Consider the following 24133-nt stretch of genomic DNA (forward strand, 5'->3'; position numbering starts at 1 on the left):
AAAGAAAACAAGATGAAGCGATAGTCTGAGATCAGCCAAGGTCAACAATCAAGCCAACTGTTTTGAAAATGCTTTATCTGGTTTGGCCCAACAGCACACTAAAAGCCCACATAAAATGGGCTGGTCTTTCAACCCACGGTGAAAAAAGCAAAAAAAGATACATCCCTTATAGACACGTACACCACATATCTGATTACAGGCACCTTATTGTTGATATATGTATATATATATATATATATAATCCAAGCTGATTATAATTGGCCTCAACACACCTGATAATTGGCCTTATTCGTTGATAACATTAAAAGCTTCTAAACACGTACGACATATATCTGATTAGTGGCCTGACTATTGTTGATAATTCAAGCTTCTACAGAGGATCATCGACCTTAACCTTCCATGCATTGTAAGCTGCGAAAACAGTAAAAATTACACGTTACAATTAAGTAAGCTAGGATAATGAAGACCGATCAATCGACTAGACATCCAAAGAGAAATAGTAATAATCAAATTATTTAAGATGCCATGAGACATTCAGTTACTGATGGAATAAGAGAGCAAATTAATAATAATGATGCCTACACTTATACTCTTCCACCTTCCCGGTTGATTGATCGTCTCGATCTTAATTAATTGATGAATGATGGAAGAATATATATATATACATATTAAGGCCTTGTTTGGTTTGCAAAATAGACTTTTGGATTGGACTAGCTAACACTAGATATAGCTAGTCCTTTATTTGGTAACACTCTATTCCTGGGATTAGTCTATTCCCATGGGACTATTAATCCTATACACACAGGGGTTAACTAAGCCACTCAAAAATGAATGGCTTAATTAATCTTTTCCTGTGTAATTAAATTAATCGTGTAAATTAGCACAAAAAACCCCACTTGTGGGATTAAATTTCGTTATCTTTCTCTTTCTATGTATATATCTCCGTTTCTCTTTTCTCCATCTTCATATTTCGTTCTCTCTATTTTTTTATCTCTCTTTCTAATTTCTCTTTGATTCTTTTGGTACACTTTTTCTGCAAGTGCAAACAATTTTTTTTTTTTTTTCTCTATAGTACTCTTTTTTTTTTCTTTTTTTTTTTTAATTCAATTTTTTGATTTCTTTTGATTCTCTGATTTTCCTCTCTCCGTCTCTCTTTTTTTTTTTATGTACCTTTTTTTTAATTCTATTTCTTCGTCTCTCTTCTGACGGAGAAACAAAATCTACAAGGTTTTTATAAAATACAAATATATAATCTATTTTTTTATTTCTTTTGATTCTCGGTACATTCTCCAACTATATTTTCTTGATTTCAAGATTGAGTTTGATTCTATTTTCTTCAACTATATATATTTTTTATATAAATAATTTTGTAGCATAATTGCAACAACAAAAAGGGGGGGGGGGGGGGCAGACATAATTAAAAAAAAAAAAAAGAGTTATAGTAAAGTTGTTTATGTTTTAAAAAAAATGAAAGTCCTTAATAATATAAATTGTATTTATATTATAAGAGTATTTTAGGAAATTTGATCACAATATGATTCCATTCACCAACCTATTGCATTGTACCAAACGAAGGAATAAGATTAGCTAATCTATTCTAGTGTTACAACCAAACAAAGGAATAGGAATAGTTAATCTATTCCACACTCTTCTATTCCTGATAGTAGCTAATCCTTTTTCAATGGACTAGACATTCCGCGAACCAAACGAGACCTAATAGATTAGAATTAATGGCTTTCTAGGGGCTTGGAAATCTTTTAATTAAATGCATGAGTTGTAACTAACCTGCGGTTGAAAGAGTCCAGTCACTAGTGTTGCCGCCCAGATGCCATGCAAAGTAACCCCGCAATCCCTTTAGCTTGGCATATATAGCCTTAGTATAGATGGCAAACTTGCCATCATAAGCAATCCATGTAGTGCCATCATAGCAATAGGTTGTGACATACGAGGGATCGACCCCTTTTACGGGATTCCTTTCCACGATATTTTTATAAGGTATGGGGTCCAGATCTTTAGCAGCTCCATAAGCCGGTGAGAATATTGCATGGTTATTAGCATATACCAGAACCCAACTGCGGCCAAGAAATGGAAGGCCGAGGACTAATTTGTTGGCTGCCACGCCTGCATCGATCCAAGCACGGACGCCGGCGTCCACGCTAAGTTCACAGCTTGTTGCATTGTACAATGGAGCATGCGGTCCAGTCAACATAATGGATGAGGAAACAGGGGTATATATGTCATAGGCTACAACGTTGATCCAGTCCAAGTTATCTACGATAGCCTGAATGGGATATTTCAAGGACGACAAATCCTTTGACGAGTAAAGGACTGCTGCGGTTAGAAGCGGCGGTATGTCATTGGTGGAAAGGCAATTTCGCCATTCAAGGAGGAATGTGCCAAGGTTGACCATTTCCTCAGTCGTGTTGGGAAACAGCCAGTGGAGGCTAAGGCCATCGTAGTCGTTTTCCAGGGCTAGTCTCATAGAGGATTGTATGAATGTTTGACGGGATTCAGGACGGCTAACCATTGAAGCAAGGGTCGAATGATCAGTGTCTCCACCGATGGATAAAAGGGCTTTAATATCAGATTTCATGCTCTTCACGGTTTTGGGGAAGTCTTCAAACTGGGCGTTATACTTGAGAGGAAAGGTGACTTGGTAGGTAGAGTCGACATCGGCAAAGGCAGCAAAAAGATGGGTGAAAAGTCTGAAATCTATCTTCTCCACCGCCAAGTCACCCTGGCAATACCAGTATCCGGCTTGCACGGCTGCAGGAGTATCGTTCGAAGCCATTGAAGGGAAGGCGAGGCAGATCGAATACTCTTGCTTGCTTGGCAGCTATATATATATGTATGGGAGAGCATTAACCGCCATTGTAGGTTCACGACGAATCTGTGGCTGACGCGAAACTTCCACAGTGGCTTCTCCTAAAAGAACATCAGAGGAATGAAGCTTCATAGTGCCCGCCGCAGAAATAATTTCCCCAGAAGAGTCGCTAAGCACAGCTGCAGCAACTACGAAAGTTCCTCTGACAGCCACATCAAAATTTCCCTTGATGGAACCAAAACAAGGAGGGGACAACAAAGGAGGGAAGAGAGGCAGCCCACCATGCAGAGAGGTGAAAATCAAACGTGGTCTTTAGTTGCTGTAGAGCCTTAGTATGAATAGGCTGGGAACCTTCATATTGTGCAGGGTGCATGGTTGGTTTCACCCCCTCCACAATAGAAGGAAGTTGCGTTCAAAATGCACATACAATCGACAGACATTAATAGATAAAAGAAAACGATAATATTATTGATTATTATATTACAACGGATACTAATTTATAACGAAACCCTAAAGCTGCTAAATGATAAAATTCTCCAAGAATTGCAATAAAATAAAGAAGCCAAATATGGTAATTAAAATACCATAATATAAAAATACGTAGAACCGATCCACACACATGCATGTAATTGAAAGACCATAATGTTGTCCCCAAAAGATAACTCGATCGGCTGGGGACCATAAAGTGATAATTTGGAGGGCATACTCGTCCTTTGTCAATGCCAGTGTGTGCATGACGTGTGAGGCTTTTGATCATAATACATTAATGTAAATAATCAAAGAGCACCTTTCATAATGTAAAAGATCATATATTTTGCATAGGCCCATGTGGTTTGGCCCAACAGCACACTAAAAGCCCAAGTAAAATGGGCTGGTCAAAGAAAAAAAGAGAGTGCGCCTTGCGACGCGGGGAGAGAAGAGAGAAAGAGTTGCCTTTGGCTGTGATTTTTCACAAGAAAGAACAAAGGCGGCTTTTATTATTCGAGAACAAACTTTTATTATTACACATATCATTTATTATGATGTTAATTTGGCCTTATTCTTGATAATACAAGCTCCAATCTATATCTCTCTACGCTCATCCCCATGTAACTGAGGCTGCAACAACGGAAAGAATTACAGGTTAGAAGTTATAATGAGGACTACGAATCCAAATAGGAATAGCAATAATCAAACATGCCATGCATGAGACCACAACATGTATTTAGTATTTACCAAAAAAGAAGGCACATGGAGACAACAAAAAATTTGGTTTGTCTTTTCTCTTTGGTTGAAAGTACTCACACGACTTATTGTTGAAACCTAGCTAACAGGCTTTATGGGTCGAGTTCATGGCGTGTTGATTTATGTGTATGATCAGAAATATTACACACACTTTCACTTCTTATGTTTTCAAGTGTACACTTTCTATTGTAACAATAAAAACTAGTACTATTAGATTTTAGATGGATTATTATTGAAATTTTGGTTCTAATAGTGATTTTCATTATCACAAATCATTTAATTAATCATGGCAAACCCTTCAATATTTCTATCATCACTTGATTAACTAAACAGGTGATATGGCATGACTTGTTGGATTGAAAAAAACATAGATAGGAATAGAATTTTAAGTGCATGAGTTGGAATAGATATATATATACACTTACCATTTCGAGAAAGAGTGAAATTTTTGTCGGCGCCGACATGCCATGCAAAGTAACCGAGCAATCCGTTTCCCTTAGCATATGTAACCTTGGTATAGATGCTCTGCGTATCATCATAACCAATCCAGGTCGTCCCGGCATAGCAATAGTCTGTAACAATCGTCGAATTGTACACCGCCGTGGCGTTATTATTGCTTATAAAATCCTTGATTCCACTATAAGTTATGGACCCATCTGGGGATATTGATGTAGCCACTCCATTAGCCGGAGAAAATATTTCGTGGCTATTAGCATTTGCTAGAAGCCATGCGTAGCCATAAAATGGAACACCGAGGACTAATTTTTTGGCTGCCACGCCTGCCTGAATCCAATTTTTAACGCCGGTATCGCCGCTGACTTGGCTTGTTGGATTGTATAACGCAGCCGGCGGTCCGGTCACGTTCGGTGACCAACCGGGGCCGTAAAAGTCATAGGCCATTAGGTTGATCCAGTCCATGGTGTTTGATATGGCCTGGAAGGGATAATTGACGGTGTAATAGTTTGAATTGTAAAAGAATGCGCCGGATAAAAGCAACGCCGTGTTGTTGGTGCTGCTGGATTCATTGGCGATGGCTGCTCGCCATTCCGTGAGGAGTGAGCCAAGGTTGGTCATTTCCGTGGCGGAGGAAGGGTATTCCCAGTCAAGGTCAAGGCCATGGAAACTGTAATTTCTAGCAAGCTGTATGGAGGAATCTATGAATGTTTTACGGGAGCTGTTTTGGCTAGCCATCGAAGCGAAGGTTGAAGGACTAGAGCCTCCGCCACCGATGGATAAAAGGGTTTTGACTGAAGGGTTTTTTTGCTGCACAGTTTGGGTGAAGGTTGAGAATTGAACTGCGTTTGTGGAAGAAATGGTGACTTCGTAGCTGGTGGAGTCGAGATCGGCAAAGGCACAAAAGAGATGAGTGAACAGGGTGGAATCTATGCCGGACACTGGGAATCCGCTGTCGGGAAACCAGTATGCGCCCTTCACGACAGTTGTCTGCCCTGCAGAGAGGTGGAGTTGGAGAAGGAAAAGGAAGGTTGAAAGCACATACACTAGTGTTTTCGAAGCCATTGCAGCGTACTCTTCTTTGGAGCTTTGAGATCTTACCTATATATAGCTTTTTCTGTGGATATATATAGCTTTTTCTTGTTCCTTTTTTTTTCCCCCGATTTTACGTTAATTATCTGATATTTTTTCTTTGACAGTACAATATATATTAAGGGAATTGTAGGCAGCGTACTCTTCCTTGGAGCTTTGAGATCATAGCTATATATTGCGCATAAGATAGTGTGGTTGAACTTTTGAAGCCATTGACAGTTTCAATAAAGACTTTATTAATTAGAGGGAGTTTTATTATCATATATAGACAGTTTCAAGCCGCTGAATGCGGTGGTCAAGTGTTAATTACGTGCACGTATATATAGCTTGCTTTGGTCTAAAATGTCAGCTTAAAATTATCCAAAGAAAAGAAGATGGACAAAGGATACGAGGGTTTATGTTTAACCAAACTAATATCTAACAATTTTAAGGTTTTTAATCAATAATAATAAGGGTGTAAAGGCAGTTATGGAATATTATTTCACAATGTTATATATGTTGGTGATGAAGTGGCTAAATGGTCAATGGGCCGGGAGGAGGCACTATATAGCTTGATTGGTCCATTTTGTATGTGGTAGCATGGAGAACGTTGACACTTTGCTGCCTAATACTTTGTATTTTGACAGTAAAGATATCGCTTACCCCAATTGATAGTCTTCCTCTATCTTCCTCGCTCCCTGATCTTGATGTTGACAAAGATGAAAGATGGTTCTTGTTTTTTTGTGATTTAATAATATTATAAGGTTTTTTCTTTTTCTTTTTTTTTCCTTAATGATACTGTTGAAATCATGAATCACACTAAAAATTAGGGCCGAAAAGGCCCACCTAAGCGGTTACGGTTAATGGTTTTAAGTTATGAAAAAATTGCTAACTGTTAATCGTTAATCACTAACCACTTATATATATATATATATATATATATATATATATATATATGCAATTAATGACGTCATTTTTGTATAATTTCAATATATATAAAAATGTATAAAAATTTAGAAAGAATGTTGTAGATGGTTGGGTATTGTCGTATTACCATATAAATGACTTTGTTTTTTTTAAAAAAAAAAAGCCGAAACGTATTAATTGCACAAAAAACGAAAAAAAAAGAGTGGCGCGAGCTGGATGGGGAGCTGTGCGAGAGTTTTTTTTGCCTGAGAAAAAAGAGAGTGCACCATGCAACGCGGCGAGAGAAGAGAAAAAGAGTTTTTCTTTCTTTCTTCCTTATCTTTGGGTGTGATTTTTTACAAGAAAGAACGAAGGCTTTTATTATTCGAGAATAAACTTGAGTTTTCTCTAGGAGGTGTCTTTGGGTGTTGTGACAACATATGAACTATGAAACATGACAAAAGAAAATGACAATATTTGATCCGTGAAAAATAGATTACTTTGCTTGCTCTTAGTCAAGTTTTGGTTATGGTTAATTTATGAGGAAAATTAAACTTCTTTGACTAAAATCTCCCTCTCAGTGGAAGTCAGAGATATTATTCATTAATATTAGGATCTAATATTAGAGCTTAGTACACATATCATCATGATGTTAATTAATTTGGTCTTATTCTTGATAATACAAGCTCCAATCTATAGAGTCCCTATATCTCTACGCTCATCCCCATGTAACTGAGGCTGCATGCAACAACAGAAAGAATTACAGGTTACAAGTTAGAATGAAGACTACAAATCCAAATAGGAATAGCAATAATCAAACATGACCACCACAACATGTATTTACCAACAAAGAAGGCACATGGAGACAACAAAAAATTTGGTTTGTCTTTTCTCTTTGGTTGAAACTCACACGAGTTATTGTTGAAACCTAGCTGCTAACAGGCTTTATGGGTCAAGTTTCTTGGCGCGTTGATTTATGTGTATGATTAGAAATACTACACACTCTTTCACTTCTTATATTTTCAAGTGTACACAACTTGAATCATTATTGAAATTTTGGATCCTATGGTGATTTTCACTACCACATCAAAGAGTGTGTAATTAAGTGTGTGCAACATTTCTTTTATGGTTATAAGATTATATAGGTCGACACGAACACAAATCTCTTAATTAATTAGGCGAACCCTTCAATTCTAACACAACTTGATTAACTAAATAAGTGATATGACATGACTTAGATTTAAAATAACATATATAGGAATAGAATTTTAAGTGCATGAGTTGGAATAGATATAATAAATTTATGATTGAATTCATATATATATATACTTACCATTCCGAGCGAGAGTGAAATTTTTGTCGGCACCCACATGCCATGCAAAGTAACCAAGCAATCCCTTTCCCTTAGCATATGTAACCTTAGTATAGATGCTCCGCGTATCATCATAACCAATCCACGTCGTCCCGACATAGCAGTAGTCTGCAACAATGGTGGAATTGTACACCGCCGTGGCGCTATTCTTGGTTATGAAATCCTTGATTCCGCTATAAGTTATTGACCCGTCTGAGGATATGGATGTAACCGCTCCATTAGCCGGAGAAAATATTCTGTGGTTGTTAGCATTTGTTAGACGCCATGCGTAACCATAAAATGGAAAGCCGAGGACTAATTTTTTAGCTGCCACGCCCGCCTGAATCCAATTTTTGACGCCGGTGTCGCCACTGACTTGGCTTGTTGGATTGTACAACGCAGCCGGCGGTCCGGTCAAGTTCGGTGACCAACCAGGGCCGTAAAAGTCATAGGCCATTAGATTGATCCAGTCCATGGCGTTTGATATGGCCTGAAAGGGATAATTCAACGTGTAATAGTTTGAATTATAAAAGAATGCTCCAGATAGAAGCAACGCCTTCCTATTGGTGCTACTGGATTCCTTGGCGATGGCTGCTCGCCATTCCGTGAGAAGGGAGCCGAGGTTGGTCATTTCTGTGGGGGAGGAAGGGTATTCCCAGTCGAGGTCAAGGCCATGGAAGCTATAATTCCTAGCAAGCTGTATGGAGGAATCTATGAATGTTTTACGGGAGCTGTTTTGGCTAGCCATTGAAGCGAAGGTTGAAGGACTAGAGCCTCCGCCGCCGATGGATAAAAGGGTTTTGACTGAAGGGTTTTTTTGCAGCACGGTTTGGGTGAAGGTTGAGAATTGAACTGCGTTTGTGGAAGCAATGGTGACTTTGTAGGTGGTGGAGTCTAGATCGGCGAAGGCACAAAAGAGATGGGTGAAAAGGGTGGAATCTATGCTTGACACCGGGAATTCGCTGCCGGGAAACCAATATGCAGCTTTCACGACAGTCGTCTGCCCTGCAGAGAGGTGGAGTTGGAGGAAAAGGAAGGTTGAAAGCACATATGCAAGTGTTTTCGAAGCCATTGCAAGGGAATTGTAGGCAGTGTACTATTCCTTGGAGCTTTGAGATCATACGTATATATAGCTTTTTCTTCTTCTGCTTTTTCCCCGATTTTGAGTTAATTAATTATCTGATTTTTTTTTTTTTTTCTTTGATAGTACAATATATATTAAGAAGGCAAATTGCGTATCAGATAGTGTGGTTGAACTTTTAATCAAGCCATTGACAGTTTCAATGAAGACTTTATTAGAGGGAGTTTTATTATCATATAGAGGTCAAAAGAATTAATGAAAGGATATATATATCATTTATTACGCGTACGTATATAGCTTGCTATAGCATAAATTACCGAATTAAGCAGTAGTCTATAACAAAGCTTTGGTCTAAAATGTCAGCTTAATTACAATTATCCAAAGAAAAGAAGATGGATAAAGGATACGAGGGATATGGATAGACTTTTTTCTTTTCTTTTTTTTTTTGGATGAATAGAACCAGATGCATTGAGATTGAGACACGTGTTTTTTTGTGTTTTGTTATGGGACATATGCCCCAATTTCAATGAGTTTAGTTCTAACTAGAATTAGACCCAAACAAAACCCCAATACGAGCTCCGTTAACAATCAATTTTGTTTTCCCTATCCGGATTCTGAGTTAAGATATGCTCTAACTTAATTCACCCACCCTAATAGAATATTAGGTACATTATCAATAAAAGTAATTGTATAAGCATCAATGTGAAATTACAAGACTTCAACCTTGATCCAATTCACTTACTATAATCTCAATAAAGTTTTCAAGTGCTTCACATGATCCCAAGGGTAATATGATCAAGGTTTAACCAAACTAATATCTAACAATATTAAGATTTTTGAATATCAATGGTTAGCCTTTAACAATTAGTATAAGAGCCAACACCCATCATGGGTTTAAGTCACAAAATAGAATGGACCGTCATAGATGTTAGGTCATGAGGGTTAAGGGTTTATCAAATCAATGATTAGGCCTTGACACACTCCCATCCATGTGATTTTGAAATCATTCACAAGGATATTTTGAGTTTTTTCACTACTTGCATGGTTGTGACCATTCTAGCTAGCACATGGGGGCTCTCAACTTTGGGGTAGGGAGTAATGTATATAAGATAAGTCAATGTTTTCTTAGCAATCAGGCTGTCCATATGGTCCCTTCTCCAAGCAGTACAAGCCAATAAATTAATTAAACGGATATATATATATGTGGAATATTAATTATTTTACAATGCTAATTCGTTGATGAACTGGCTAAATGGTCAATGGGAATTGAAGGCCCTATATATAGCTAGATTGGTCCATTTAATTTGTCTGTGGTGGAGAAGGTCGACACATTGTTGCCTAATACTTTGTATTTTGACAGTAAAGATATATATCACTTACGTACCCCAGTTGGTAGGCTTCCTCTATCTTCCTCCCATCTTGATCACGTTGACAAAGATGAAAGATGGTTCTTGGTTTTTTGTGATTATTTCTTTTCTTTTCTTTTTTGACATGTCAACAAAAGAGGGGGAGGGGATTCGAACTAGAAATTTCCGCTTTATAAGGTATGGTCTCTAGCCGATTGAGCTACCTCTTGGAGACAGTTTTTTGTAATTTAATAATAGCGTTAATAACTTTTTTGGTATCTAAATTTTAATGTTTTTATTTTTTTTCTTCATAAGTTTTAAAACATGACAAATCTAATACTTCAGATTTTGATAAAGACCGAATCACCACCTCTGCTAATTTCCGTCAATTCCCACTAACGGAAGTCCACACACTACAAGAAAAAGGGCATTTTCTGACGTGTGCTACAGTAAATTTTTTTTGCCACCTCGGCAATTTCCTGACGTTTACAATATAAAACGTCAGGAGAATTTTTTCTGACGTGTGAATAGTAACACGTCAGAAAATTCTGACGTGTTACTATTCACACGTCAGAAAAAAGCTGACGTTTAAAAAACATGAACGTCGGGACAAAATTTCATTTCTCTTAAAATAAAAATTGATATAATTACTGACGTGGTAAGTTCCACCACGTCAGAATTTTCCTGACGTGGCACATTGCCACGTCAGGAAAATTCTGACTCGCCAGAATTTTCTGGCGTGGTAGATTGCCACGTCAGAAAAATTCTGACGTGGCACATTGCCACGTCAGAATGTTTCTGACGTGGCACATTGCCACGTCAGAATTTTTCTGACGTGGCACAGTGCCACGTCAGAAAAGTCCTGACGTGGCCATGTGCCACGTCAGAGTCTATATATATATATATATAATTAAATCAGAGTATATATATAATATTAATATGATATATATAATTATAATTATGTATAAAATGATATATTTTTATCCAAATGATATATATATATATCATAATTATATATAAAATTATAATTAGAATTGTCAGATATTTTGAAGTTTCAGATTATATATTATAGCTAGGTATAATTAGACCTAGTTATATAATTATAGGTAGGTATAATTATATATATATATATATATATATATATATATATATATAATATATATATTATATCATTCCTGACGGGCCATGTTTGGCACGTCAGGATTTACTGACGTGCCAAACACGGCACGTCAGCAATTCTCCCTGCGCATGCACGCGCGCTCGTCGGTCCGCGCGCCGTGCGTCCCATCCCTCCGGCCAGCGCGCCATGCCTCTTAATTAAGAGGTCTGGCGCGCGAGTTTTGAAAAATTTTTTTTTTTTTTTTTTTTCTTTTCCCCCAGCTGGCCAGCTGGAGGCAGGCACTTCCGGATGCCATTGTACATGTACGTGTCTCTCTGTTCTCTCAAAAAAACACATTGTCCTCTGTTTTTCTTTCTTTCTTCCGAGCGCCATTGCTGAACCTGAGGATTTTTTTTTTTCTTCTGCCCAAAGTCTTCCTTTTTTTTCTTCTGCCCAAAGTGTTTCTTGATCAAGGATCAGTTTCTCTGTCACGATAACACTGTTACTCCGCGCGCCCGCAGCTGAACCGGCCGCCCGTTGTCCTCTCTAGCTACCTCCATTTTTAGCTCCTACAAGAGCTCCTCACAGGTATATATATATATATATATATATATATATATATATATATATATATATATATATGTACATGCATCCTTGTACTTATTTATTTGTTTGGTTTGGATTTGGTGTTTGCATGCTAGGTTGGGTACTGATGTTTGTGCTAATTTAGTCTAATATTTTGAATTTGATTGTCTAATCCAAAGCAGTAATGATATATATATATATTTACATGAGGATTAATATAATGCTAGCTTCACTCCATAAATATGAATTTGGTTTTTGAATATATATAGCTTACTCTATCTGTCGTTAATTAGTAGCTTACCCTGCTATATATATATATATATATGGCCGTATATATGCTGCCCATAAATTCCCAGCATTAATTTTATAAAAGAAAGATGCAAGGAAAGGAGATAAACCTATAGCTATGAGATCAATTCATAAGGATAAGCTGAGGCCTAAATGAACATGACGTGCCAAAGCAGTAATGATATATATTTAGATAACTAGATTTGTCAATTTTAAGAATTTGTCAATTTGTCAATTTTAAATGAACATGTAACCTAAATGAAATTTGACAAATTGACAAATTTCACTATAAATGAAATTGACAAATTGACAAATTGACAATTTGACAAATTTCATTTACATGTTCATAAAATTGACAAATTGACATAAGGTAGAAATAAATATATATCATAAGGATAAGCTTTCAAGAATTCATAATTTTCCAAAAACAGTATTAAAAATTACTTTTAAGGGGGTCTATGAGTAATATATCTCATGAAGATCAATATTCCATTGACGGTGATAGTAATTCTTGTGACAACCTAATTGAGGATCTATCAATTAGTGCCTTTTTTTGTTGTTGAGGAAACTATACATCTTAGCTTAAATCAGTGACTTTAGATTTTTATTTCAAAAGATGGACCACAAATAGGACTTAGAAAGAGTTATTAGTTTAAGCTCAAAAGCCAAAGCTCTCGACTTCACGATTGCCATCAATTGCAAGAATATGCCACGGTTATCTACCTAATTGAAAAAAATAACAACCTACGAAAACTCATGACATCTTTTTCCATTAATGGACCATTATCACTACATGGTCAAAATGGTTTAATCAACGTATCAATATTGGAGCATTATCACTACATGGTCAAATGGTTTAATCAACGTATCAACTATGCATGAGATATCTTAGTCAAGCATCCATGTGTCCACGAGCACACATGTATGTATACATGTATGGACTAAATAGAGAAATTAGAAGTTAGGAGCCAGTCCTATCATCTATCAATCATAAACAATAAAATAAATTTTGATCAAAATGGCATCACCAAATAACCGATAAGCAATCCTAAAAAAATGCAGAAAAAAAGAAAAAGAAAAAGAATTACATCCATAATATCAAACACCAAAACTAATAGATTTATCTAATTGCTAAAGGTAATTGAAATAACACTCCCATAGTTGTTTCTGTTGTATTTTTCTTAGAGATTCTTCTTTTGATAAGTAAAAGTAATCCTACAATACATTTATTCCATAGTTTGATTTTTTTAAAAAACACAAGTAGAGAAAATGAAACCCTACATACAATTATATTCTTATGGAACTAGACATACAATTATAATCTACCTTTGTACTTAACCTTAGGAGACTTCAAGTCTTATTCAAACACAAAGGAAACGGCAGAATGACAACCACTATTATAGATTATTACCATACGGAAGGTTATTTCATAGGCATTTTCCTATTATTCCAACATTGCTTAATTAAGCTCCTAATTAAATGAATGGCATAGCATTTGTATATTGTTTAGGTTTTGCCCTGTTAATACGAGCCATGCTATACTACTATATATATATATATTGACTTCGTAACCTATCTAGATTTATTTTATTTGACTAGGGTCCTCAACATCTACCAAATGCATATATATGAACTTTTGGGAAAAATGTTTTGTTCCTGAATGTGTATGAAGAATGGTAATAGTTAAACAACATCAAATAATGTAAATTTGATGGTCCCCATTTGGAATAATTGTTAATTTGTTTAAGTTTCAGAAATTTTCATGACAAAAATAATTTACCAACAATAAAAGCATCTAATTAAGTTTGCATGTAAATTCCAGTTATTATGTATGGGTTTATTGAATACTTTTATGTCGCGTATATTTCTCTCTAATGTCCGTAGACAACAATGGACAAGAGTTGGATGACAAAGCCTAGGGGTACGAAGGAATACAGAGACGGTTGTAGATTGTTTGTTGACTTTGCAGTTGGGAACTGCACAACACCTGATGGTAAGATTTATTGCCCATGTAAGGTGTGTCGCCTTAACCGGCGCTATCCCCCAGGCGTAGTTCTCGCCCACTTGACAGGGGGAAAAGGCATACTTCCTACATATAAAGATTGGATGTTTCATGGTGAGAAGCATGTACGGGACCATGTTGAACCGTCTCCGTTGAATCGTCCGGCCACATCTGAAGCAGGTGGAAGCAGTGATCATGGTGGAAATATGCACGCTATGTTGCGTGATGTGTTCGGCATGCATGATGTCAGAGAAGGCAACTGTGAACCTCAGGTCGTTGTGCAGGGCGATGAAGAAATAGTAGTCGAGGATGTAGAGGAGGTAGATGCCCAAAAGTATCACGAGCTACTTAAAGAGGCAAAAACACCGCTGTATGATAGGACCAAACACAGTAAGTTGAGCGCAACCGTTCATCTGTACAACTTGAAATGTGTTGGTGGAATTAGTAACAAGATATTCTCATCTCTCCTTGAGTTCATCAATCAATTGTTGCCTGCGGATAGTGAAGGTTTGCCGGTTAATACCTATGAGGCAAAAAAATATCTAAGTGACATGGGACTCTGCTATGAAAAGATTCCGGCTTGTCGTAATGATTGCATGCTATTTTGGAAGGGCAACAAAGAATTAGATTCATGTACTGTTTGTGGCGAATCTAAGTGGAATGATGACATTCATTTGGACGAGGACGGTCAACCCATATCGTCAAGTAAGAAACGCCCAATAAAAGTGTTGCGGTGGTTTCCACTCATACCAAGACTACAGAGATTGTTTATGTCGCAGTATACATCGCCCCATATGAAGTGGCATGCAGAGAACCGCACAAAGGACGGCAAATTGAGGCATCCGGCCGATGGTGAAGCATGGAAGTCATTTGATCAGTTGTATCCGGAATTTGCAGCGAACAGCAGGAATGTAAGGCTTGGATTAACCTCAGATGGATTTAATCCTTTTGGGAACCTTAATACATCACACAGCACTTGGCCCGTAATGCTTGTGCCATACAACTTGCCTCCTTGGATGTGCATGAAACAAACATCTTTCATATTATCCCTGATTATCCCAGGCCCGAGATCACCTGGAATGGATATAGACGTTTACCTACAGCCCTTAATTGAGGAGTTGAAGGAATTATGGAATGTAGGGGTACGCACATTTGATGTTTCTACTAAAACATACTTTATGTTGCGAGCACAATTGATGTGGACAATTAATGATTTCCCGGCATACGCAGATCTGTCAGGATGGTCTACAAGGGGAGTAAAGGCATGTCCTTGTTGTATGCAATCAACCAGGTCTCGATGGTTAAAACACGGCCACAAATGGTGTTTTATGGGTCATAGGCAATACTTGCCCTTGGATCATCCGTGGAGGAAGAACGAAAGTAATTTTGACGGTAACCATGAAGTACAATGTCCTCCCGATGTGCTTAGTGGGGATGAAATCCTAAGACAGTTAGAGGGGATGCCATTTGGGGATGAGGATGCCGGCAAGTCAAAGCCAGACAGTAGTAAGAAGCAGGGAGAGAAGAGTACTCCCAACACCAGACCAGAAGCGAGCAATCATGTATTATGGAAGAAGAAGAGTATTTTCTTTAGGTTGCCGTATTGGAAGGATAATTTACTACGGCATAACCTTGATGTGATGCATATCGAGAAAAATGTGATGGACAATATTCTTGGCACAATACTCAACATAAAAGGGAAAACAAAGGACAACTATGATGCTCGTAAAGACTTGCAAGAGATGGGATTGAGACGTCTACTTCATCCATTTACGAAGAATGAAAAATTTTATATGCCCCCAGCTTGTCACACCATGTCCAATGAAGATAAAATCAGTTTCTTGAAAGTGCTTCGGGATGTGAGGGTGCCCGATGGTTATGCATCGAATATTTCTAGATGCGTACGACTGAAAGACCGTACGATGACGGGTTTGAAGAGTCATGACAATCACATTTTGATGCAACAACTTTTACCTATTGCTTTACGCGGGTCACTGCCAAGTAACGTGGTCAGACCTTTGGTTGAGATGGGAACATTCTTCCGGGGCATATGTTCAACTACGCTGACACTAGATAATTTGAACCGACTCCAGAGTGAAGTCTGCGTGACTTTGTGCAAGATGGAACAAGTATTCCCCCCAAGTTTTTTCACGAGCATGGTTCATGTTGTCGTGCATCTTGTCTGTGAATGCCAACTGGGGGGACCAGTTCAGTATAGGTGGATGTATCCGGCTGAGAGGTAAAGTTTGATCGTTAAGTTATTATTATTATTTTTTCCCCACCAATAAAAGACGGTGAATCACTGCAATTGTTGATTGATTTTCATATACAGGAGCCTAGGGGGGTTCAAATATAATGTGCGCAATAAAGCGGCTCCCGAGGGATGTATTGCAGAGGGCTACATAGCAACTGAGTTGGTGACATTTTGCTCGATGTATTTGGATGACGCACCGACGTTTCATAATAAGGCCCAACGACACCCTGATGGTTGTAAGGGGGCGGGAACAGGAGTCATCCTCAACCGTATTACACTGGCACAGATTCATCGATATATATTGTTTAACTCAGACGAGTTCTTACCGCTACGGACGTAAGTCATCTCTCTAGTACTTGCCATACCATTCCTTGTACAATCTTAATTTCGAGTGCACTATATTGAATTTAATTTCAATATTGTAGGATGCACATGGAAACGCTTAGAGGGCGAACATCGGACAATCAGTTGGAAAGCCACCATTTTGAACTATTTGTCGATTGGTATCGTGAATACGTAAGATAATGTGTTCTTACTGGTTGAATGAGGTGTATACATGTTTCCCTTAGAAATCCTATATACACAAATTTCAATTCATATATTGCCCTCCATTATACGCAGGTCAATGGATTGGACGACCTACGCAGACAGGAGCTGGGTGAGAAATTGGTAATGCAGTGTAGAGGGCCAAAGGAAAGGGCAATCAAGTATAACAGATATGTGGTTAATGGGAAGTTGTTCCGCACTCTGTCAGCTGATATCGGAAAAAGGACTCAAAATAGCGGCGTGTGTGTGCCGAGTATTGATGGCGAAACGTATTACGGGAAGTTAACCCAAATAATTGAGGTTGAGTACTATGATAGGACAAAGTATGTTTTGTTCAAGTGTAATTGGGCGGACACCACGAGGGACAGGGGGTACAAGGTTGACGAGTATGGCATAACGCTTGTGAATTTCAAAAACCTTATTCACACCGGAGAGAGTATTACGGATGAGCCGTTTGTACTAACTTCACAAGTTGACCAAGTATTTTACGTCGAAGATGAAAGGAACCCAGATTGGGCTTGCGCTGTAAGGACTAAACCTAGAAACGTATACGATGTTGGTCAGGGTCAAGGGTCTGACGATTCTAGTAGCAGCTACCACGAGATTGAGCCCCTCCTCTTGAGTTCCAATCATGATCATGTTAACGCACCTAATGATGTCGATTACGTCCGACCTGATTTAGAACCAATCGAAGCGTATGTCATTTACTGAAATTGGAAATATGTTTATCTTTGAAATTTTATTAGCTTTTATTTCTTTTAAAAAAAATGTTTACATTAATTTATAATTGCTTTTTAGGTTAACCATGAAATTTATATGTAGTTTGTAGAAACGATATATAATTAATTGAGTAACTAGTATATGCACGTAAAATTTTACATGTGTGATTACTTTACATATACTTGTACTTATTTAATTACTTTGAAGGTTAATTCGTTTCGCAACGTATTTTGCAGGGAGACATGAGTTATAGGGGAAAGAGAAAAGCACAGGGGCAACCGACCGTACGGTTGACATCTGCCGCCCATGATGTACATTCGTCTCCCCGAGCTAATATGGAGCCAGAAGGGTATAGACCGGTACTTCCACATCATGTGGAAGGGCATACCGATGCAGGGCGGGACGTGGGATGTGGTGATGACATTCATGTAGATCCTCAGCATTCTGACGTGGCAGAGCCGGGCACATCCACACCGTTCACGCTTGACTTCACGACGTTGAGCGATATGGGGATCGTTTCACATGGCCATTTCCAGCGGCACCCATACCCCAATAGCGGAGCACAGGTGGATGATAGTGATGAGACACAGCCTCCGGATAGCACTGAGGGTGATGAGGATGGTGTCGCGCATGACACACATTTCGATGATGCCGCTACACGCCCGTTGAAGGTGGATGAGGTTCGGACGATAAGTAAGTATATGTGTTAAAATATCGGAATATGTATTTTATTTAATTTTAGGGGAAAATGCAGTTTACCCCCGTGAAGTTTCAGGGGTTTTTCAATTTTAACCCCAAAGTTCAAAAATTGGCAATCTACCCCCCTGAAGTTTCAAAAATTGGCAATTTAAACCTTCCGTTTAATTTTTCCGTTAAATTGGACGGAATTTTTTTAAAAAAAGCCTAAGGGCAATGATGTAATTTCATAGATTTTCGTCAATTTTAACGGAAAAATTAAACAGAAGGTTTAAATTGCCAATTTTTGAAACTTCAGGGGGGTAAATTGCCAATTTTTGAACTTTGGGGTTAAAATTGAAAAACCCCTGAAACTTCACGGGGGTAAACTGCATTTTCCCCTTAATTTTAATATGTGGTTAGTTTAAATAAGTAACTAACTTGTTCAATTCGTAATGTATTAGGTGTAGATCAAAATGGCATCACCCACTACCATATATTGAGTGTCAAGTCAAGCCACAAGCTGTGGGAGATCCCCGATGGCCAGAGGATCGTGTGCGAGTATAACCCTGCGTGGCAGCCTGTGGGACAAAGTGCTTCCAAATTTAGACGGATGACCGGAGTGTTCGTCAGGAGCAGTACTTATATACGGATTAGCGACGAGTGGAAGAAGGTATCGGAGCGTAAGAAGGAAGATATTTGGGATGCATTGATGGTGTGTTATAATTAAATATTATTGTATTTATGATAATGATTTATATATTCATATATTTATCTCAAATAGATGGACAATATTGTTAATGCATATGATATGTGTGAATATATGCAGAAGCACTTCTATATCCCACCTGACTGCGATATCGCGGCCATTAAACGGGACGCTTTCCTTGATATGCGAAACAAGCATACGACTTGGAGGTATGAGTTGAAGAAGAGTCTTCACATCACATCGGACGATACTCCGGCGACAGTGAAGGCTAGGGAAGGAGGACAATTATCCACGTACAATAGAGAGGACGTGGATATATTATTGGAGATATGGTGTACGGCAGAGAATCAAGTAAGTCACACATTTTAGTGAGTTTTGTTTAGTTTTATTAAAATGAATGTGATAGCCTAAAATGTTAACTTGTTCAATTGTGTAGGAATATGCTGCATATATGAAGGGAATCCGGTCGAAGAACAAGGAGCCTCACTGCACCGGATCAAAGAGCTATGCCAGGGCTACACATGAAGAAGTATGTTTTTTGATCAGTTATATATATAACTTATGTTGATTGTGTTTATGTTTTAATTTTTTACGTTGTATTTGTGTATGCAGAAAATAAATACCGGGGTTACGCCAACACGAGCGCAGTCTTACATCAAAACACACGAGAAGAAGACTGGTGGATATCCAAATGACTTGGTTGCCGAAAAATGTGTACGCTACTAATAACCGATATGTTTTAGTTAATGTATATGCCTCTTGTAATTTAATTTAATGTTTATAATTGCTTCTGTTACTGTGTACCCTACAGGAGAGGATGAAGGAGTTGCTTCTCACTGACTCGGCTGCTACACAATCTGTCACCGAGGGCACAGTACGGTGGGCGCCCGACGATGCGTACGCACAGGGGATGGGCAATAAGCCGGAGTACGCAGGTCGGGTTCGCCAGGTTGGAGCAGGTATACTACCTGTGCGCGGTAGCATACACTCCTACTATAGACCAGTCGCGCCACGCTCACAACCTCCCGGGAGCTCTGGTGTCCCAGAACTGATAGAAACTGCACTACAAGTTGAGCGGGAGAAGCACAAGCAGGAGATGGATGCGCTTCAGCAGACACAGCGAGAGCAGGCAACGGAGCAGCAAGCTGAACGGGAGAGGCACAGGGCGGAGATAGCAGCGCTGTTAGATGCACAGCGAGTGGAGGTTGAGCAGCAGGTTGCTGTGCGGCTAGCTGAGACCCGGGCTAGTATGACCACTATGTACGAGGCACGTTTTCGTCAACTCGAGCACATGTTTAAGTCGAGTTCCTCATCTGATACGACTCGAGTTAAAGATGTAACAGAAAAAGAATCTCCAGCCCGTTTGGTGGTGAAATCGTTAGTGGGGAGTGAACCAGGTAATGCAATTTGTTTTCTTTGCTTTGGGTTTTATTGAGTATATATATATATGTATGGATTTTATGACGTTGCAAAATGTTTTGTTCTTCATTGGTTTGGGGATACATTAGATTGGAATTAGTATTGTTTTTTATGCTGTTAGTGTTGATAGCGACCTCGATAATTTTTGTTATTATTTCTACTACTAAATGTTAGCATTGTGTTTGTGTCTAATTTTAGATCCTAATAGATATTGCATTGATGATGATTTATAAGTGTACTTATTGCTTATTGATAAGAAAGGCACTTATTGCTTCTTGATTGATTGTATTATCATCTCCAGGTATTGCGGAGAAGTTGTCGAATGAGGAAGCTATCGACCTAGATTGAGCCTTGTATGTGAGTTCGTAGTTGGTAAACATATTATATATTTTGTTATTGTTTAGTTGTGTCAAACAAAACTATATTTCAAACAATAGTTATTGTTTGTTTGTATATGATTGACGTATTGACTGCATGTTTGTAATCGATATAATTATATGCATATGATAAATAGTAATTTTAGAAGGATCTTACTTTCCAGTCGGAAGATATATATATATATATATATATATATATATATATATATATATATATATATATATATAGATATTGCATTGATGATGATTTATAAGTGTACTTATTGCTTATTGATAAGAAAGATACTTATTGCTTCTTGATTGATTGTATTATCATCTCCAGGTATTGCGGAGAACACGTCGAATGAGGAAGCTATCGACCTAGATTGAGCCTTGTATGTGAGTTCGTAGTTGGTAAACTTATTCAGAATTTTTGTTATTGTTTAGTTGTGTCAAACAAAACTATATTTCAAACAATAGTTATTGTTTGTTTGTATATGATTGACGTATTGACTGCATGTTTGTAATCGATATAATTATATGCATATGATAAATAGTAAGTTGCATTAAATGGATGTTTAGTCAATACTTTGTTTGAGGTTTAATATATTAGGTTGGGTCTCTTGTAACTATGTCAAGTTTGAGGTTTAATAGTTAGTTCATGGTAAACTGCTAGTTTTGGTTAGACTAAGGGTTTTCGGGTTTGTCAACCGCTTACGTATGTATTTCCTGTATTTTATGATTCCGATCGAACGTTATTGTTTACTTCAATGATTTGTATGTGTTGTCTAAATTATGAGTTCCTCACTGTTGCTTTATAATTAAGTGGTCAAAAAATATATAGGTGGATTGAAGTTATACATTCTCGAATCTGATTTATTAAAAATATGTTTGCTAGGCCATGGAGGAAAGTTTATACTTTATTCAGTATTGTCTTACACATGATAGAGTAGAGTAGTTCTTTCTATTTGTAGAGTTTTATGATCTTTGAATTTATTTCTTACCGCAGATTGTGAAGAAGCTTGTAGATTTCTGACGTGTGTATACATCAAGCTATTTGGGAAACCTTTGGAAATAGCGGTATGAGGAGCTCATGGATGTTGTTGCCAAGTATGGTTGGACATAGGACGTATTAGTTTGGTTTGATTTTGTTTTCGATTTTGGTTTGACATATATCATAATATAATTGTTGAATTGACTCAATGACCTACCAGTTATTTAATGCTTGTCTCTATTTATTTCTTTTGTTGATAGATATGAATGTCGAATTGTATTATATGTAACTGAATTTTTGGACATACACATCCTTTCGTATGTTAGAATGGTTTTATCATGCCATTTGTTTTTTGTCCATAGGATGCTTAGGAAAGATGACATGAAAAAATTGGTTTATTCTGTACAAATTGTAAACCAAACATTGGATTGCCAATTCAATACAGGAGTGTACAGGAAATTGAATTCTCCGTGTACAGGAGTGTAAACCAAACATTGGATTGAATTGTATAAACTGAAATAAATTGAATTCAGGGAAGATATTGGAAATTGCCAATTAAAAGTGTACAGGAAATTGCCAGATTTCCTGGAAAATTGGAAACAGGGAAAAAAGTATGGAAATTGGAAACAGGGGAAAAAATCGTGCAAAGCAGAATTCCAACGTTAATCGAAAAAAAAAAAAAAAAAAAAAAAAAAAAACCTAATTTCCTGACGTGGCATAAAACACCACGTCAGAAAATTTCTGACGTGGTGTTTCTACCACGTCAGAAAACTCCTGACGTGGCATAAACACCACGTCAGAAATTTTCTGACGTGGTGTTTTATGCCACGTCAGGAGTTTTCTGACGTGGCATTTCTGCCACGTCAGAAATCTGCTAACGTGTGCAAACTACAACGTAGTGAAAATTTTTGACGTTCACACGTCAGAATTTTTCTGACGTGTCATTTCTGCAACGTCAGAATTTTTCTGACGTTGCAGAAATGACACGTCAGAAATATTTTCTGACGTGTCGGTGGATAAAACGTCAGAATTTTCTGACGTGGTATCCACTCACACGTCAGAAAATATTTTTTCCTGACATCTATGTTTCTGAGGATCGACATGCGTCAGAACAGACCCGTCAGAAAATTTTTCTGACGTGTCGGACACTAGAACACGTCAGAAATCTCCTGTCATAAAAAAATTGGTTTTTTGTAGTGACATCATCGCCATTTATATCGCGACATGTGTCATAAAAAATTAAAAATAATTAAAAATTAAAATTAAAATAATAATAATAATAATAAAAACTAAACCTAAAAAAAAAAATTAAAAAATTAAAAAGCCACTGAAAATTCATCAAGATCGTCTATTTGACTCTTCCTTCACGGATTCTTCAGTCTCCTTCCACACTCCCTCATCCTCGCAACAACTCCGAAAATCTTTCTCATCTTCTTCCCTGATCGAATATATTCAGGGGAGATATATGACCAACAACTGCCTGATCCTCCATTTCCAATTCCAGTTTCTCAAATAACCCACAATAGCTCTGCAACTCCAACACTCCTATATGTGATTAATATCAAAATCTAAGCATGATCCATCTGAAAATCAGTGTTTCAGCAATTTCATTTCCAAAAATCACAAAGAAAACTCCATGTCAAACAGTGATCTTTCAGCTCCTATTGCTAGACCGCAATACGAGAAAAACCCATCCAAAATTGCACCAAAAATCACAGAGGAAGAATGATATCAAAACAGTGATCTCTCAGCGTCTTATAGAAATCAACATCTGAAAAAAAAAAAAAAAAAAAAAAAAAAAAAAAAAAAAGGTCTAAAACGACCTCTCGATCTACTTTCTCAGCAACGGGGGAGTGATATTCTCGCCGGTAACTTTTTAATTTTTTAATTTTTTAATTTCTTTTAAGGTTTAGTTTTTTTATTATTATTTTATTATTTTGAATTTTATGACACATGTCGTGATATAAATAACGATGAAGTGGACTTCCATTAGTGGAAATTGACAGAAATTAACGGAAGTGGTAATTCGGTCTTTTCCAAAATTTGAAGTACTAAATTTGCCGTGTTTTAAAACCTAAGGGGAAAAATAAAAACATTAAAACCCAAATACTAAAAAAGTTATTAACCCTTAATAATATTATAAGTTGTTTTTTTTTTTTTGTCCCCTTTAATGATAAAGTTGAAATCATGATGAATACAATTATGAATCACACTAAAACTTAGGGCCGAA

The 24133-nt window shown here is 37.5% G+C and overlaps 4 protein-coding genes and 1 pseudogene across 5 annotated transcripts; 2 read left to right on the forward strand and 3 right to left on the reverse strand.

Moving 5' to 3' along the window:
- Positions 1-147: 147 nt before the first annotated feature.
- Positions 148-2791, reverse strand: LOC132185557 (class V chitinase pseudogene; annotated as a pseudogene). Its single transcript, XR_015912809.1, has 2 exons — positions 1786-2791; positions 148-411 (listed from the first exon to the last, which is right to left on the reverse strand). The product of XR_015912809.1 is annotated as a class V chitinase pseudogene (transcript).
- Positions 2792-3797: 1006 nt separating this feature from the next.
- Positions 3798-5566, reverse strand: LOC132185606 (class V chitinase-like). Its single transcript, XM_059599364.2, has 2 exons — positions 4474-5566; positions 3798-3922 (listed from the first exon to the last, which is right to left on the reverse strand). The coding sequence occupies exons 1-2, from the start codon at positions 5564-5566 to the stop codon at positions 3903-3905; spliced, it is 1113 nt and encodes a 370-aa protein (XP_059455347.2). The 3' UTR covers positions 3798-3902.
- Positions 5567-7055: 1489 nt separating this feature from the next.
- LOC132184495 (class V chitinase) lies at positions 7056-8928 on the reverse strand. Its single transcript, XM_059598145.2, has 2 exons — positions 7812-8928; positions 7056-7216 (listed from the first exon to the last, which is right to left on the reverse strand). The coding sequence occupies exons 1-2, from the start codon at positions 8899-8901 to the stop codon at positions 7197-7199; spliced, it is 1110 nt and encodes a 369-aa protein (XP_059454128.2). The 5' UTR covers positions 8902-8928; the 3' UTR covers positions 7056-7196.
- A 5190-nt stretch (positions 8929-14118) lies between these two features.
- Positions 14119-18054, forward strand: LOC148584315 (uncharacterized). The gene is made up of 5 exons (XM_088518622.1): positions 14119-16469; positions 16563-16820; positions 16910-17000; positions 17106-17725; positions 17987-18054. Exons 1-5 carry the CDS (start codon positions 14119-14121, stop codon positions 17994-17996), a joined length of 3330 nt encoding a protein of 1109 aa, XP_088374748.1. The 3' UTR covers positions 17997-18054.
- A 1974-nt stretch (positions 18055-20028) lies between these two features.
- LOC148584316 (uncharacterized) lies at positions 20029-22007 on the forward strand. The gene is made up of 4 exons (XM_088517988.1): positions 20029-20531; positions 20855-20925; positions 21253-21308; positions 21938-22007. The coding sequence occupies exons 1-2, from the start codon at positions 20045-20047 to the stop codon at positions 20899-20901; spliced, it is 534 nt and encodes a 177-aa protein (XP_088374114.1). The 5' UTR covers positions 20029-20044; the 3' UTR covers positions 20902-20925; positions 21253-21308; positions 21938-22007.
- The last annotated feature ends 2126 nt before the right edge of the window (positions 22008-24133 follow it).

The sequence above is a fragment of the Corylus avellana genome, chromosome 7, assembly GCF_965113065.1.
Source record: "Corylus avellana chromosome 7, dhCorAvel1.hap1.2, whole genome shotgun sequence".
NCBI lineage: Eukaryota > Viridiplantae > Streptophyta > Magnoliopsida > Fagales > Betulaceae > Corylus > Corylus avellana.

Excerpts from the sequence above, each read along its gene's own strand:
- LOC132185606 (XM_059599364.2), bottom strand. The coding sequence starts at position 5,566 with ATGGCTTCGAAAACACTAGTGTATGTGCTTTCAACCTTCCTTTTCCTT. Across the intron at positions 3,923-4,473 it reads TTTCACTCTTTCTCGAAATG|CCTCAGTTACATGGGGATGA; the intron begins GTAAGTGTATAT and ends CCGTTGTTGCAG.
- LOC132184495 (XM_059598145.2), bottom strand. The coding sequence starts at position 8,901 with ATGGCTTCGAAAACACTTGCATATGTGCTTTCAACCTTCCTTTTCCTC. Across the intron at positions 7,217-7,811 it reads TTTCACTCTCGCTCGGAATG|CCTCAGTTACATGGGGATGA; the intron begins GTAAGTATATAT and ends TGTTGCATGCAG.
- LOC148584315 (XM_088518622.1), top strand. The coding sequence starts at position 14,119 with ATGGACAAGAGTTGGATGACAAAGCCTAGGGGTACGAAGGAATACAGA. Across the intron at positions 16,821-16,909 it reads GAGTTCTTACCGCTACGGAC|GATGCACATGGAAACGCTTA; the intron begins GTAAGTCATCTC and ends TCAATATTGTAG. Across the intron at positions 17,001-17,105 it reads TCGATTGGTATCGTGAATAC|GTCAATGGATTGGACGACCT; the intron begins GTAAGATAATGT and ends CATTATACGCAG.
- LOC148584316 (XM_088517988.1), top strand. The coding sequence starts at position 20,045 with ATGGGCAATAAGCCGGAGTACGCAGGTCGGGTTCGCCAGGTTGGAGCA. Across the intron at positions 20,532-20,854 it reads GTTAGTGGGGAGTGAACCAG|GTATTGCGGAGAAGTTGTCG; the intron begins GTAATGCAATTT and ends TATCATCTCCAG.